The sequence below is a fragment of the Caloenas nicobarica genome, chromosome 1, assembly GCF_036013445.1.
Source record: "Caloenas nicobarica isolate bCalNic1 chromosome 1, bCalNic1.hap1, whole genome shotgun sequence".
Classification (NCBI taxonomy): domain Eukaryota; kingdom Metazoa; phylum Chordata; class Aves; order Columbiformes; family Columbidae; genus Caloenas; species Caloenas nicobarica.
Genome location: NC_088245.1, coordinates 79,271,921 through 79,286,999, shown reverse-complemented (window position 1 = coordinate 79,286,999; position 15,079 = coordinate 79,271,921). Strand labels below are relative to the sequence as shown.

Genomic DNA, 15,079 nt, shown 5'->3' with positions numbered 1-15,079 from the left:
ATTGTTATTGAATGGCTTCTGTAGCCTTCTGTAGAGCCATAAAATTCTCAAGCTGCCAGCTTGGGGCAAAAAATGGCCACAAGTATATCCATTATGTGGCTATATGAGAGGACTCTTTTATATCTGTAAGCATTAGCTACTGCCTACTGCTGGAGATGGGATATGGAGCTAGATTTTTTTTTTTTTTAATGTTCTTGAATGATGATGGTGATCGTATAGATGAATCCAGGATGTGTCCAGGTGTGAACTTAGTCAGATTAATTCTTGGTCCTTGTTTATTTCAGTTAGTGATCTGCAAGACAACATTAAAATAGTGTTGATAAATTTTTCAGATAAGAAAAGGAGTGGGGCAGCAACTGATCTAGGGGACAGGCCCAGGAAGCAGAGCAGTCCATGTTACCTACTGAGCTTCCTAATTTTAAGTAGAGCCAAATGTGAAATCTCGCGTTCAGCAAACCAGAATGCAGGTTGCAGTTACAGATCGATGTCCCCATCTTGGGAAGCACTGGCAGCAAAGGGGGTGGCAAATATTTACTTAGTTAAATGTGCTTTGGCCTTGGACATGGGACACATGGGTAATAACAGAGAGGTCATTTTGTCCCTGTATTGACAGGGGTGACTACCCTAGAAATGTTATTTCCAAGCTTGGAATATTTCGAGGTGGATTTTGAAAAAGAGGGAATAGCAACAGGAAGGTAAAAAATGGTTCATAGTGAGAAATTCAGGAAACTTCAACTTTTCCACTCCTAGCATCACAGAATAGTTTGGGTTGGAAGGGACCTTTAAAGGTCATTTAGTCCAAGCCCCTGCAATGACCGGGGATATTTTCAACTAGATCAGGTTGCTCAGAGCCCCGTCTAGCCTGGCCTTGAATGTCTCCAGGGATGGGGCATCTACCACCTCTCTGGGCAACCTGGGCCAGTGTTTAACCACCCTTATTGTAAAAAATTTCTTCATCATGTGAGAAGGGAGGTTGAAATTTGAGAAGCAGGCGTATTTTAAGGGAGGGGAAAAAAGTAATAGGAAAAAATGAGACAAAACCTGGAGTGTCAAAAATTTGAACTCTAAGCTGGTCCATATTTGCTAAAGGCAAGATTTTAACCATTAAGCAACAGTTGTGGTTTCTCCTCTGCCACCAAAAATTCTTGCAAGAACACATGGATGTATTATTCTTATGGAACCGCTGCACTGGAGAAGACCTAATTTAGAGAATATTGAGATAAGATATTGAGACTGTTGGAGGTGGTCAGACCAGCTGTGTTTCAGAGCCATTATTGATATTAATCCCTAATGTATTTCTGATTGGGATGTTACCCCAGGGTTCCTTAAGCATGCATGTGCTGAGAAATAGATGTTAATTTAGTTGAGGAGTTCACAAGGCTATCAGTAGGTCCTCCTGCCTCTACTGGGGATGTGCAGACAGAAGCAATTAACGATTGCACTGAAATGGAGCTGTGCAAATCTTCTCTAATGAGCCCAAGTGACCACCTGTACTTTCAGCAGCACCATAAATCCGTGGCTGTGAGTGAAGGCCTGATGGTTTTGGCTTGACACCAGCTGAAACTCCAAATGCAGATTCATTTTTTTATTCTGGGTGTTCAGATTCATTTGATCCCGAAGCGAAAAATGGGCAGTTGAGGTGAACGTGGACTGCAATGTAGAGAAAAGGAGGTTTGTGTTAGACCAAATGCTGCAGTCTTGTGCTGTCAGCTCTTGGCTCCGTTTGGTAGTCATCGGGTGTAGGCGAGCATGATATCAGTTAAATCCAGGCAGCTGAGCAGAGTCTGACTAAAGCAATTCGTTTGACCGATTATTTTTATCTCAAACTTGAACCTGAACTTCAGTTGTTATCTTAATGCTGCCATTAAAGCTGAACTGTAATGATAAGTTTCATGTTACTGTTTTTGAGCGATGGTTGAATCGATGCCCTTGTTCTGCATGGGTACTGGTGGCACTGGCTGGGATCTGCAGAGTGGCATCAAGCGGTGGCCTCTCCTATCCTCTCCCCCTCCCGCAGCCTTCATGGGGCACTGCTCTGCAGACCTGGGTGGGATCCTGTTCAGTGTAAAGTTCAGCAAAGGTGTGTGGGAGATTTGCTGTAAAACTGCTATCCCATTTGGGCAGAAAAAGGGGTGTTGGTAGTGCTACCAGTGTCACCAGTAGGCCTTAATAGCCCCGACCAGCTTCACCTGGGACTCTTACCCCCACAGCCAGTATGCCGTGCCATGCCACACACCCTCTGCTCCATTTAAGATCAAGCTTAAGCCTTCAGTCCCTTTTTGTGAAGCTGCCCTCTCGTTGCTGCTGCCTGATGAGTGGCTCTCCATCGACCTGATCTTTTCCTCATTGATGTACTACATCCCCCTCGCATGGTTCCAAAAGGAAAAATTTGAGAGGAAGAATTTTGCTCCCCCTCCCTTGCACAGCGCTGGCAGCGCTTACATGTTTCATGTAGTGCAGCGTAACGAGGCAGGCATGGCAAAGAGAGCTGGAGAAGTGGTGGTGTGCTGGGGAGGCAGGACCTGGTCCACCTGTGGAGAAGAGGTAGCTGAAGAGCTGTAACCTTCTGGCTGACAAATCATGCTGTGGAATTGCCCATTTCTGCTTTTAGTTCTTATAGTTGCTGGTTTTAAGCCATTTGGAATGTTGGGCTGGGATGATGGCTGGGACTTGAGTCAAACCAGGGTGAGATTAAGCGTTACCTGGCTCAAACTGAAATCAAACCGAAAAGTTCAGTAACTTAAGACGAGGAATAAGTATTTCGGGATTCTTATGCAAACATTTTCACTGTCTTTTATGTATTAATTTAGGTTTAGACTTTGTGAAGAGGTCTGGCTTCCTCTCTGCTTGGTGGAGATGGAGTGCACCTGTATTAGCCCTTTGGTCAGGAGCAGGCTTTTGGGCAAGTCTCCTGATTGTCCCTGGTTAGAGTGCTTCGGTAATGCACTCGATGTGCTACAGCCACTCACAGGCTCTTTTGTGAGATCAGACCAGAGTTAGTCTGCAGTAAAACCCATGGAAATAATGTAATGTGGATGTAGGATCCATGGCACCGACAATTTCACTCTGCTTCCTTCAGTGTGCAGTATCTGCTGGTATAACCTCACTGAAGTATACCGTGGGGAGATGGCTAACATCTCAAAATTGCTGCACAGCCCTCGCCAGCACAGGTTGCTGCTTGGGTTGATGTGCAGAGCTAATTCAGTGCTAATGCTGCCATGCAGTTAGTTAATCACCTGCCTGGTGCCCAGTTCCAGCTGAAATCTGAGAGGCCTGAAGAGAGATTGTCAAAGTAACTTTTCTCCTACTTTTTCTCGCTAGTAGGGATTTGTCCCTTAAGTGCTCTCAGATCTGAGAGCTCCCAGCGCCTTTTCAATACCAATATTCAAGTTTTTTCATTCCTCTCATACGCAGATCTCCTCTGAGTTGGAGATAACTGAGTCAAAGGTATATTATTTACATCCTGTGAGTGAAGGAATGCTTGCAGTGAAACGAAATCCTTGGCTAAAAGCTGCTGCAGTTTTGCAAACTCTGTCATAACATTTTAGCTGTACATTTTAATCAAACTTGGCAAATCGGTTCAGATGCCCTGATTCTGCGAAGTACCCTGCTTTGGTTTTGCCCTTGAATCCGTTTTGCTTTTTATGGCACATTTTCCTATGGGGCTTTTCTTACTTTGTAATTTGGGGATTTGGATCAGAAAGAGAAACTGAATAATTTGAGATTTTTAATAATTCTTTTCTGACAGAAAACACACGTGAGTGCACAAGATTTTTATGCTAATACATACAAATATGTGATATTTGGATTAGTGGCCTGCCTATCTCTGGACCTTCCAGAATGTGCCTACTGCTTTTCATAATAGGTTTATTAACAAAGAACTCAGCGGGAACTGGAAGAACACATTTTGGGGAGGGAAAAGAGTAGGTATATGTATCTAGTCAGATGATTGGGAAAAAAAATCATACAAAGAGCTCTTCGTTAGCTTATCAGTTTACCTTGACTGCTAAGGAAATATTAATTAATATTAAACATTCCCTAGATACTTTTCCACTGAGTTATCTGTTATTTTTGTGCTTCATGCTCAGACCCAGCTTCCAGAGGAAGTATGAGTTGCAGGAATTCACTCAGAAATTTTAATTTTGTTATACTGTTGTATAACAAACAATGATTTGTAGAGTTGAGGCTCAAGCTGGTCTTGGATTGCCTTATGCTTTCTTGAAAATGTTGCAGTTGGGATAGAAAATGCAAAGAAAGTGAGAGGAAAGACAGGCAAAAATTATTTTCTTTCTACTTGACAGAGAGAAAAATAATTTTCCAAAGGCTGCAAACTGGAGTTTGTGTACAGCCAGAAAAACCTCCACTCTCAAATCTTTTATTTGGAACAATATTCTATTCCATGCCTGTCTTAAACTGTTTTGCAAAGGTTATTTGAGGAGGGATTTCAAATTTTCTTTGGTTTGATTTTCATAATTCTGTGATGAAGGCTTTATTTGGGTGTCACCAGCAGGATCATGTGAAGCTCTTCTGTGGTGGGTATAGGTTGACCCAGTGGTGTTTCTAGGAATGGAAATTGCTGTTGTAGCTAACACGTTGCTCTGTTCTGCTCAGAGGGAAACAAATCAGCTCTGCAATGGGCAGTCTGAAGGAAAACAGCTCCAGAATCACAGAACTGCCCAGTTGGGAAGGGATCTCAAATTATCATCTAGTCCAACCTTTAATGGGAAAGGGAGCCTAGATGAGATTATCTAGCACCCTGTCCAGTCACATCTCAAACACCTCCAGCGATGGGGACTCCACCACTGCCCTGCAGAGGTTGTTCCAGGGCATAATTGTTCTCACTGTAAAAAATTCCTTTCTTATATCAAGATGAAACCTTTCCCAGTGCATCTTGTACCCATTGCCCCTTGTCTTCTCCATGTGGTGCCCTCTGAAGAGAGAGCCTTCATCCTCTTTGTGAGTATCCTTCAAGTACCTGAAAACTCTGATGAGGTGCCCCCTGAGTCTTGTCTTCTTCAAGGAGAAAAAACTTCTTCAGTTCTTCCTCATAGGTTTTCCAGCCCTTTGATCTTCTTTGTGGCCTTCCTTTGGAACCTCTCCAGTCTGTCTGCATCTTTCTTGAATTGTGGGGTCTAGAACTGGACACCGTTTTGTACTAGACTTCATTAATTTGGGATTGACTTACGTGCCAAATTTACATATTTTCTGAAATGTTTATTTATACAGATGCAGGAGTTCAGGTGTGTATGGAGAGAACACAAGGAAACAAGTTAGTGTTCATAGCGCTTCAGTCTGAGCAGCAGCAGGCTCTGTCGTTGTGAGCGCTGTACTTGCACTGCGTAAGATCTGGATATGCAGTGGGGCATCATGCACTGCAGTGCCACACTGTGCGTTCAGATGGACACGATATTGAAATTTTGAGCCATGAAGCACCCTGTCATAAGCTTCTGGTTGACTCTTTGCAAAAATCACTCACCTCTTTGGCTACCTGCGGGGACGGAGGCTGTTCAGCCTGTTACAGGGGGAGAGCTTACCTTGCGGCTCTTCGTAGGAACTGACTCTTGACTTACAACAAAATGTGATATCCAGTTACCTTGTGTAATTTCCTTCCTTTTAACTGTTTAATCTGTCTGCCATGTCACATGCAAAGGCTACTCCCAGGTACCTGTTTTAGGAGAGGTGTGGACCTCCTGCCCCCAATCCATCTTCCCCGTGCTCTCGTCCTTGCTGTCCCTTGAGAGCCTTCCTCCATGTGAGGAAGTGTCCCAGGGGCCTGGGGCATCCGTGGGGGCAGCGCTGCCCTGGAGCTGAACCAAAGCAAATCACTGAACTTCCCCAGCAGGGAAAGCTAACAAATAGTACTGGCGCCTCTAGGTTTTCTGTTTGCCATGCAACGTTTTCAAGCTGTTTTCTCTTCTGCTAAGATTACAACAAATGCACTCTATGGTTTTCATCAAATTTTCAGTTGAAGTATGTATGGAAAATTGTATTCACACGGTTGCAGAAAACTATTAACTTATGGCAAAATCAATATTTGTTAGGGGAAAATATATATTTCCTTTTAAATAGCATTTTTTTTAGAGAAGAAAAGTAGCTCTAAAAATTTTAAAAATGCTAAAATATTCAAACCTTTCTGTGAATGACTTCATGATTTTGAATAAAATTTCCTTTTTCGCAGAGGAGAGCAGCTGTGTCAAGCATAATAGTAGTCACTAATAACTGATGTTTTTCTGCCTAGCACTTGCAGCTCTTATGCTGCCACTGGAAATGGTGTCAGTCTTCAGGATTGCCTTTAAAATAAATGAGAAATAATATATAATAATATATTATTATACCGTAATGACATAATTCTGCAATGTGTATTTTACATACATCTATTACATATAAAAACCAATATAAGCATCACCCTTCCTGTAGAGAGCTACTCCCATGTAGGCTTTGGAAAGACAAGATATTCCTGCCCTGCAGATGTCTACAGCTTTTCATCATTCTGTATGTTAGGATATTAATTGTTGAGCTGCTGTGATACAGAATTTTTGCTTAATACAGCCTTCAACCACCTCACCAGCTCTCAAATTTCTACTCAAGATGAGTAACAATTATTTTGGGGAAATGAATGTTTAAGAGGTTATGCAGTTTCAGCCAAGAAACGAGAAGTATGATATCCTATATATATATATCAATCATACTGGGATGACTCAAGTTGGACTTCAGTTAGAAGGCAGGCTCTAATACTGCTGTGAATGTAGCACAAGGATATTAGTAACTGGAGAGAGATGCCAAATTTTTCCATACTTAAGTTATATAACTGTGGGGTTTTAGGAGGCCTGCTCTTCATGAATGAGTGTTCGTACTGAATTTTCATATACCTTGGATTTGATTTTCAAAGGAGCTTCTCTGATTTCTGCATGTGTTGGAGACCAGTTTTTATTGATTAGGATGGGTTGTAAAGGATGTAGTTTCTTTTGCTGAATCTTGGTTCTATTACTATGCCACTCAAAAATGAATGGAGGTTTATATTTTTTTACTGTCTATGTCTAAGAGTTTCTGAAATAAAATCAGGTTTTCTGGCCCTTCTGTAAATAAAAAAAGGGTCGCCCATGGTTCATCCACTGGCTGGGAAGAAGAATGGTTTGCTTTGGGGCATCTGAGAGTGGCAGGATGTCAGGTGTGAGGGGTGGTCACTGGAGACAGCATGCCAAAGCTCTAATTAATGTCTGTTTCTCTTTTGGTTGCCTTCACTAGGAAACTGCTGGAAGAATGCTGTGACCCTGGGCAGCTCTTTGCTATGACAAAGCTGAACTCCCCGATGGGGAAGAACCTCTGGTTTGATGGGGAATTTTTATATTCTTTCACTATTGACAATGCAACTTACTCTCTCTTCCCACAGGTAAGTAAACTTTTTTTCTTTTCACTTTAAGTATTAAGATACTAACTAATTAATATAATAAATGGCAACATGGTACAAAGGAGTATAAATTGGCTAGATGCCAAGAAATTGTATCTTCATTTCTCAATACGAAACGATCTCCTCTGCTTTTTTACTTTTATGTTCTGAAAACTATAAAATGCTTGTATGCATGTTAGTATTTCCCTAGTCACTTTTCAGGTGTGTTGATGTACATAAGGGATGAGATTAGGCCACCTGTCTTGATTTTGAAAATGATGATAAGTTCTGGCTATTTTAAGAAGGTGATTTCTGCATTTCAGTCAGTCATCAGGCTCACTAGGAGCACAGTCCCTTATCTAGAGTTGCTTCAGTTCAGATCTGTCTAGCTAAGATGTGATGGCGTTTTGTGTGAAGGTGTCCAGGTTACTTCTAAGCTAATGAAGCTCAGAGATAGTAAGCAGTGTGAGCCAAATAACAGCAGCCAACAACTTGACTTTGTTGATTCTTGCTGTGTTTTGAATATTAGAAGTGGTTCGTTGTTGTTCAGCAAAGGTGTTTTGGTTTAAGTGCATGGGCTTTGGGTGCTGTGACTTTGTAATCCTGATCTAGGCTTCTTTGTTTTTTAATTAATATATGAACTGATGTTAAATAATGAGTTTATTATGTTGAATTTTGTATGTGGAAGGAGAGATGTTTTATGTGGCTACACATTTAAAGAAAGCCAAACATCTGGACATGTCAATTGATTTACATGTTACTTTAATTTCCCAAATTAAAGGCATAGGTATTTATTAAGCCTCCCAGTCAGTGTTGAGTCATTCACAATAGACTTTTCATTTGTTACTGTTTCAGTTCAGCATGTAGCAGAGTTCTTACTTGTTAAACTCATCCTGCAAATAAAACACCAAGAAGTTGTTTTGTTTTGTTTGGGGTTTTTAAAGTAGTTTCCAGATCTCCAGTTTCCAGTTACGACTTCAAGTGAGTTTCTTTTAGCAGAGGAAAAGAGAGGGGAAGCTGCCGTGTGGGGAAGAGGAGATGGGAATGGCCATTTTTTGTGCTAAGACATCAGCTGGAGGAGCGGCGTTACAGCTCTGACTTGTTTAGGCTGCTGGTCTCCTGTCTTGTCACTGGACCTCTGCCTCCCTCAGGCTGCTCCCCAGCTGCTCTGCCCCTGCAAGCTCAACAAACAAGTCGCTGCTGAGATGTGGATGGTGAGGGGTTTTTTTCCAGCAGTGCAGATGGAGAGGGGCTGCCCGGCTGGAGGGAATTCCTCTCCTTGCCTTTGAGACTGGTAGAAAGTTTATGGTGTGCAGCAGAGTAGCAGCTGTAAATCTCTCTCATGATGATTAGTATGATTTGTTGCTACAATATTACACTGTTTATTGGAGGAAACAGAAATCCTTGGCAGAGCTGTGAACTTTGTGCCACACAAGGATATTGGCAACAGCTGCTCAAAATGTGTAGATCCTTTCAAACATTTCAGAAAAGCCCCACCTGGGCTGGCACAGAGAGGTCGCTATTTTGTGATGGGTTTGGGATTTCAGATTTGGTTTTCTTCGGATTAAAACCTAGCACTCTGCCTGGCCACAGTGGCATCCTACCTCCTCTCTCAGAAAAGAGCAGAGAACTGGATGGGCTCCTTCAGAGAGGTAAATGCTGGTTAGAGAGGAGTCATGATCTTGGGAACCCCAGTGGTTCCCAGGCTCCCAAGCCCTATCTTCAAAGTTTGTCAGTTGGCTGGATCGAGAGCGAGGATCTTGGAAGCGCTGGAGAGACAAACTGCTGAGGGACAGCATGAGCTAAGGAACTGGGGTGTCAGTGTCCCTTAGGCTTGCCATGCAGGCTGCAAAGAGGACGGCTAGATGCTGTTGTAGGGGTGGTGGTAGAAAACATGATTTTTTTTTTATTATGTTCCAACGCTAGAACAATGCTAGAAAGCAGCTCTAGGATTGGTGCCAGTAATGCTGTTCCTTTAATGAATTGATGGGCAGTTCATTTCTGACAAGTGCTACTCACTACTACTCCCTCTTTTCTTGCAAGTACCACTGCCTCTGACTTGATGTGCTATTCCTATGTATTTTGCCCAGAGGAATTTTGTAAACTTTTATCAGATGAAATCCTGCTAGGCTTAAAAGCTTAGGAAGATTTATTTCCAGTAAATTCTTAAACAAAGTATTTTTCTACCTCTCTCTTTCTTTCAAGAAAAATACCCGCCTAAATTTTTCAGGCTTCTACTTTGAAGAATGGTGCCTATTAGCTTGCTAGCAACCGGCAAGCGGTTTTTGTGAAGATGGATATTCTTTTCAAAAGTATCCAGAAGCTTAAAACCACTCATAAAATATGGGTAATACTCTGAAATGCTCGGGGGATGTAAGAGGAATGCAAAGGGCCGCAGCTATGTTGATATAATCGAAAAAATATTTCCTCCGGAATAAATAAAAAAGGCTCTATCCACATCAATCTGCTGGGCTTAAGCCATTTTATGCTTGCAGAAGATTCCTCAGTCCTGAACCAGTTATTAACTTAAAGGGTAAAGTAACTCAAAACTAAATAAGAAACTTGCTATATTTTATGGCATAGAATAAGCTGGCTATGCATCAATGGAAACTTATACAGAAATAATGTAAATATGTCAGAACTTAATATGTAAAATGTCACTTATTTTTGAAGGTGAACAATACAAAATAGAATAGTTTTTCCTCAGAGTAATCTGCAGATAAAATTCTAACAGCTGGTTCAACATTTTCCGATGGAGTGCTTTTCCAATAAAAATGCTATTTCATCAAAATCTAAATTTAGTGTCAGTTCTTTGCTTTTTCAATTTTTCTTTGAAGTGAAAAGGTTAAAAGGTTTTGTTGGTGTTATGACATTTCATTTTACCACTTTTTGAATGTAATATTTCAACTGTTTTTTTAATCGGCTCCGTTGCTAGCTTTTTTCATTCTCAGAATTTGCTTAATTGTATCCCTCCTTTTTTTTTTTTTAAATTTTTTTTTTTTTGATTTGCCAAGGGAGAAATTTGCAAAAGAAAAAAGCTTTTATGTGGAAATAGGAATTAATTGTTTCATTTCAGTTTATGAAAATAAAATATGAAGTTGCAGAGTTTTGCATGAACCAGTTTCAGCTGCTGGATGTGGCTCCTCTTACTCTCCCCCTCTCTGTGTCATTTTCTACCTGATTTCTAGAATGAATTTTTTTTTTAAACAGAAATGAAATATTACAGACTACATGATCTTTCCCATCCTGGAGAGAAACCGCTAGTGGCTCATTGTTAATACCTAATGGTCAGAAGATGACTCAGGGTGGGATGTGGCTCATCACAGAAGATGGTAGGCATCCCGCCTACGTCTCATCTCCCAACACGTACTATGGTGTCACTGCCTGGAGCTGTAGGATAATGGAGTGTCATTTCAATTAAAATCAGACACCTCTTGACAGCAGCTTTGTTGAATTACTTGCTGTGATCTACAGCATTATTTCCCACTCTTAGGAGATAAAAAGTGTAGAGTCTGCATATAACTGTAGGTGTAGTTTAATATTAATGAAGGGTTATTCCTTACTGCGTACCTACCGCTTTTCTGAAGCTTTTCATGTAGACTTGAAGTTCCAATATTAGCCAGTAATTTTGATAGGTATCTGGGGGCACTGAGAGCTGGGAGATGCAGGTGACCTTACTGCAGTAGAGATCAGCAGCATGGTTGGATAAAACTCTGAATACCCAGGCTCCCATGTCTCAGATTGGCCACTAAAGGCCATGGATAACTTGTAAATGTATTTCCTCTCCATTGTGGTCCAACTGTTATACAGAAAATGGAACCGTGTGTTGGTGAGTGTTCAGGGGTCCTGCCCCTGACAGGACAGAGACACACACCCTCCTTGCTCTTCAGCCTGGAAGTCTGGCCATGCAACTCTGGCCCTGTTGCGATGTACTGAGCATGACAGAAGGCATGAATAGCATTTTCCACCCTTTACTGTCTGACTGGAATGGAGGAATCCAGGCTTCCGTATATTCTAGCAGTGATTTTTAGAGGCTTTGCATAAATGTGATGTAGCCACAGGAGTAGGTGGGATGTAACTCAAAACCATGTGAGGGAAACGTCAGCTAACGCTCATCTGCTTTTGAGTTAGAGAATAAAACAAGCCTCAGTTTCAAACGTTTTCTGAAATAATTTTGTACTCCCTCCTGTCTTTTTCTTCCTCAGAGTTTCAAAAGCGAATTTCAGACTACCTTTACCATTAGAGGAAAAAAGACCTCTCACCCCCGTATTTAGTGGTTTATGCAAATAATCTATTTTTGTTGCTTGTTGGCAAAAGCTTATAGCAAGGAAGAACTGAGGTGAATTTCTGAGGTCTCCCTTCCCCCAAAAGGTTAAATAAATAGTGAAATCAAATGTAACTTTTCACTCTGCCTTGTAAAGTATTATTTTGGAGGGTAGAGGAGTGAATACATTTCAAAAGAAATTTCAAATGTTAAGCTTCAGCTTTTTAATTTGGCAAAATAAAATAACTCATTGAAAAATTTCTGGTTTTATTGTATTTCACCTGAAGCAGTTAGACACATTTGGTACCAATAAATTATTTGAAATTACTAAAATATTATTCCCCAGCTGCTCAAATGCTTTTGAAGTTTCACCTGCAAAATGCTGTCAGCTAGAAGAATGGCTACTTGCAATGAGCTTCTCATGAATAGTCATCACAAATGGTGTTTGAGTAATCCAAAGGAAATAGCTTCAAGCCACAAATAAATATGGGAAAGCTGGCAGCTGTTTCTGGATACCTTGTGATGAGGAGAAAGACAGTATTTTTCAAATTATTAATTGGAGTTTAAATTCTTGTCCTTAAAATAAAGACAGGGAAAAAGTTAATTGCTCTACTGTAAGATGCAGACATTCTTTGACATTTTCTGGGTTATTGAGGTGAATGTTTTATTGGGTAACAGTGACAGATTTTCTGATTATGCCATGTGTTTTGCGGCTTTTATTCAGGGTACCTGTTAGATTCTGGCAGGTTGTTTAATTTCTCTTCACTGCTCACAACATTCCTCATTTGGCCAGAGATTTTATTGTGTCCTTCTTGTACTTGTGCTGTGTCAAAGCAAATTCCCTGGTCTTACAGTTATAGCCTGCAGCTAGTAGAATAATTTTTAATTATTTCAAGGAAATAATTCAGATTTGGAAAGGAAGTTTGGTGTAGAATCTGCGGGCTTTTCCCCTTTTTGCACGATGAGGATTACGGGAAAAACATACTCATCGTTAGGAAGAAAATCACAGTTTGACGCAAGTAAAAGGTGAGGTCTAGGAGCAGGGAAGGAGCTGGGAAGGGTTTGGTGGGAGTGCGGCTGCTGCACAGAACACAGGGTGGAATGTGAATCTACAGCTGGATATGGAATGTGAACCCCATTAAGACGACAATTTTAACTTGCTTAGGGCAAATGCTATGTGATGTTTGGACCGATTTTAGACCCAGGTGATCCAAAAATTATGTATAAAATGGGAAGCCACCTGAAGTGGAGGGGGTTAGGATTTGATGGACTGCAGTGTTGCTAGGAGGCATGAATTATTGCCTTTGGTGTTGACTTTAGAAGCGCTCTGTTTTGCTACCAGTCTAACTTAACCAAAATACTCCATTCTCTGTAAAACTCTATAATTAATAGCTGCTTGGAGAAATACATTGAAATATTGTCTGTCATAAGTGTTGTGATTTTTTTTTTTTTTTTTTTTCCTAGATGTCTTGTGTAGAGGCATGAAGTGCCTGCAGACCTAACATTTATTGAGCAACTCTTATACTTACTTCCATTAATTCTACTGTCTAAACAGGACCTCCCTGACTTCTTTTGAGTTGTACTGAATGAGGATTTGGGGGAATTTCTGGGTGCTATCCCTATTACTTCTTTTTTTTTCTCTCTCTCCCTCCACCCCCTTTCCAAGCATACTGTAACGCAAGCTATGTTCTTGATTTGGGCCACATATATTTATTCAAAACGAAAATGTAATTAACATTAATTGTTGCAAACATGGAAAACATATTGTGTACTAAAAGGTAAAGAAGTAGTTACACCTTGCAAAATGACATCTGCACGTTAGGAATGCAATTAAAAAGAGATCTTCTGAATTATTCAAGCAATTGTATCATATAGTGCCCTTCATAAACTGGGATATGAATACTATCTGTAGAGACCTGACAAATTGTGCTCTTTTAGAGCGTGAGTATTCCCTTCAGTCCTGGATGATCTCTAGCCATTGGCATCAGGGCGACTGAGATCAAAGATATGGCTTAATATTTAGTTCAGTGAAACCCTCACTCTCACTTTGATTGCATACTGACTAATTAAGAACTGTGTAATTGGACAATTGTGTGCAGCCCGTTAGCAAAGCTGGAATAAGGCATCATCTGTTCTATCTGGTCAGTAAGCAAAAGCCATAGTCCATCTGAAACTTCATGTAGACAAGGTGCAAACGTGCCTGATGGGGAAATGCAAATTTGTGCTAAAAGGACTGAGATGCAATGTGTGTAGTTTGAAGTAATTAACTAGAGGATGGGCAACATTCTTGTTGAAACGAGTTAAACCAAGAAGTGGCTTTCTGTCCCTGTTGATCATGGGACATGTGCTTTTGTCTCTCTGGGTTTGCTGAAAATGTTGCTTAGCCCGGCTGTCTTTGGTGAGCCTGATATTCTGGAGTTTATCTGCAATAATGCACATGCCAAATTGGCTTTATCTCACTCAGTGCAAACACATAAATAGACTCTGACCTTTCCAAATGTAACAGAGAGAAGAGGAAGGACTGGATCTGGCTGCGAAGTGTCAGTTGGGCCTGCAGGCAGAGATAGAGGAATGGCTGCCCTAACTCAACATTTCTGTTTCAAATCTAAAGTGACTGAGCATCAGTCACTCTCCTAGGTAACACAAGAGTTGATCTGAGCACACACCAGTACCTTTGCCAGACAGACCTTCATGCCCTTGGGCATTAGAAAAACCCCACAGATCAATCCCATCTCTGTTTGGGATTTTGGATGTGGAAGAGCTAATGCGGTCTGGCTTCTGTATTGTTACGGACACTGAACGGTACCAAAAAACCCAGTGTGGGATTGTTGTGGCGCCACCTAAGACAACAGGGACATAGGATTTTTTCAAGAGGGTAATTCAGCTGTGAGCGTGTTGCAACTTTGAGTTATTTTGCATTTGGAAAATGCTTCAAAGAGCATATTTATTATCCAGGGCTGTACAGTTCCTGACTATTAAAGTGAAAGCCTGTACGTGGAGCAGCCACTGAGTGTGAAGAGGCCAGGCCAGGGCTGGAAACATGGGCAAGGCTGAGCGATGGGGCAGTGGTGTGCTGTCCCAGGGAGGGGACACGGTGGAAAGGCATCCGCTGGCAGGGACAGGGACGATCTCATGGCACTGCACACTTCTGCAAGTTTCTGCTTATTAGCTGCACAATCAAAATTTTCAACCTCAGGTAACATTTTTGACGGTACCTCGAAGTCACAACTACAGATGTTATGCTGTGGGATTGTAAAGCACTGAGCAAAAAGGCTGTTCTGAACCCAAAGAGGAAGTGGGCAGCATGGGCAATGGTGGCCAGAGAGGCTGTACTACTGCCCTGGGAATTTTATGGGGTTTTTTAATCAATGTTTGTGTGCTTTATGGGGACATAAAGTTGCTGCTTTATGAGCAAGAAATGTTGTAAG

General features: G+C 41.3%; 1 protein-coding gene across 1 annotated transcript in view; it reads left to right on the top strand.

Annotated features, from left to right (window-relative positions):
- The window catches only part of ST8SIA1 (ST8 alpha-N-acetyl-neuraminide alpha-2,8-sialyltransferase 1), a 133,833-nt gene that overhangs the window by 29,748 nt on the left and 89,006 nt on the right, over window positions 1-15,079 (top strand). Inside the window, exon 2 of the mRNA XM_065650329.1 lies at window positions 7,246-7,390. Within this exon, the coding sequence (XP_065506401.1) occupies window positions 7,246-7,390 (145 nt within the window). The remainder of the gene's footprint in view (window positions 1-7,245; window positions 7,391-15,079) is intronic.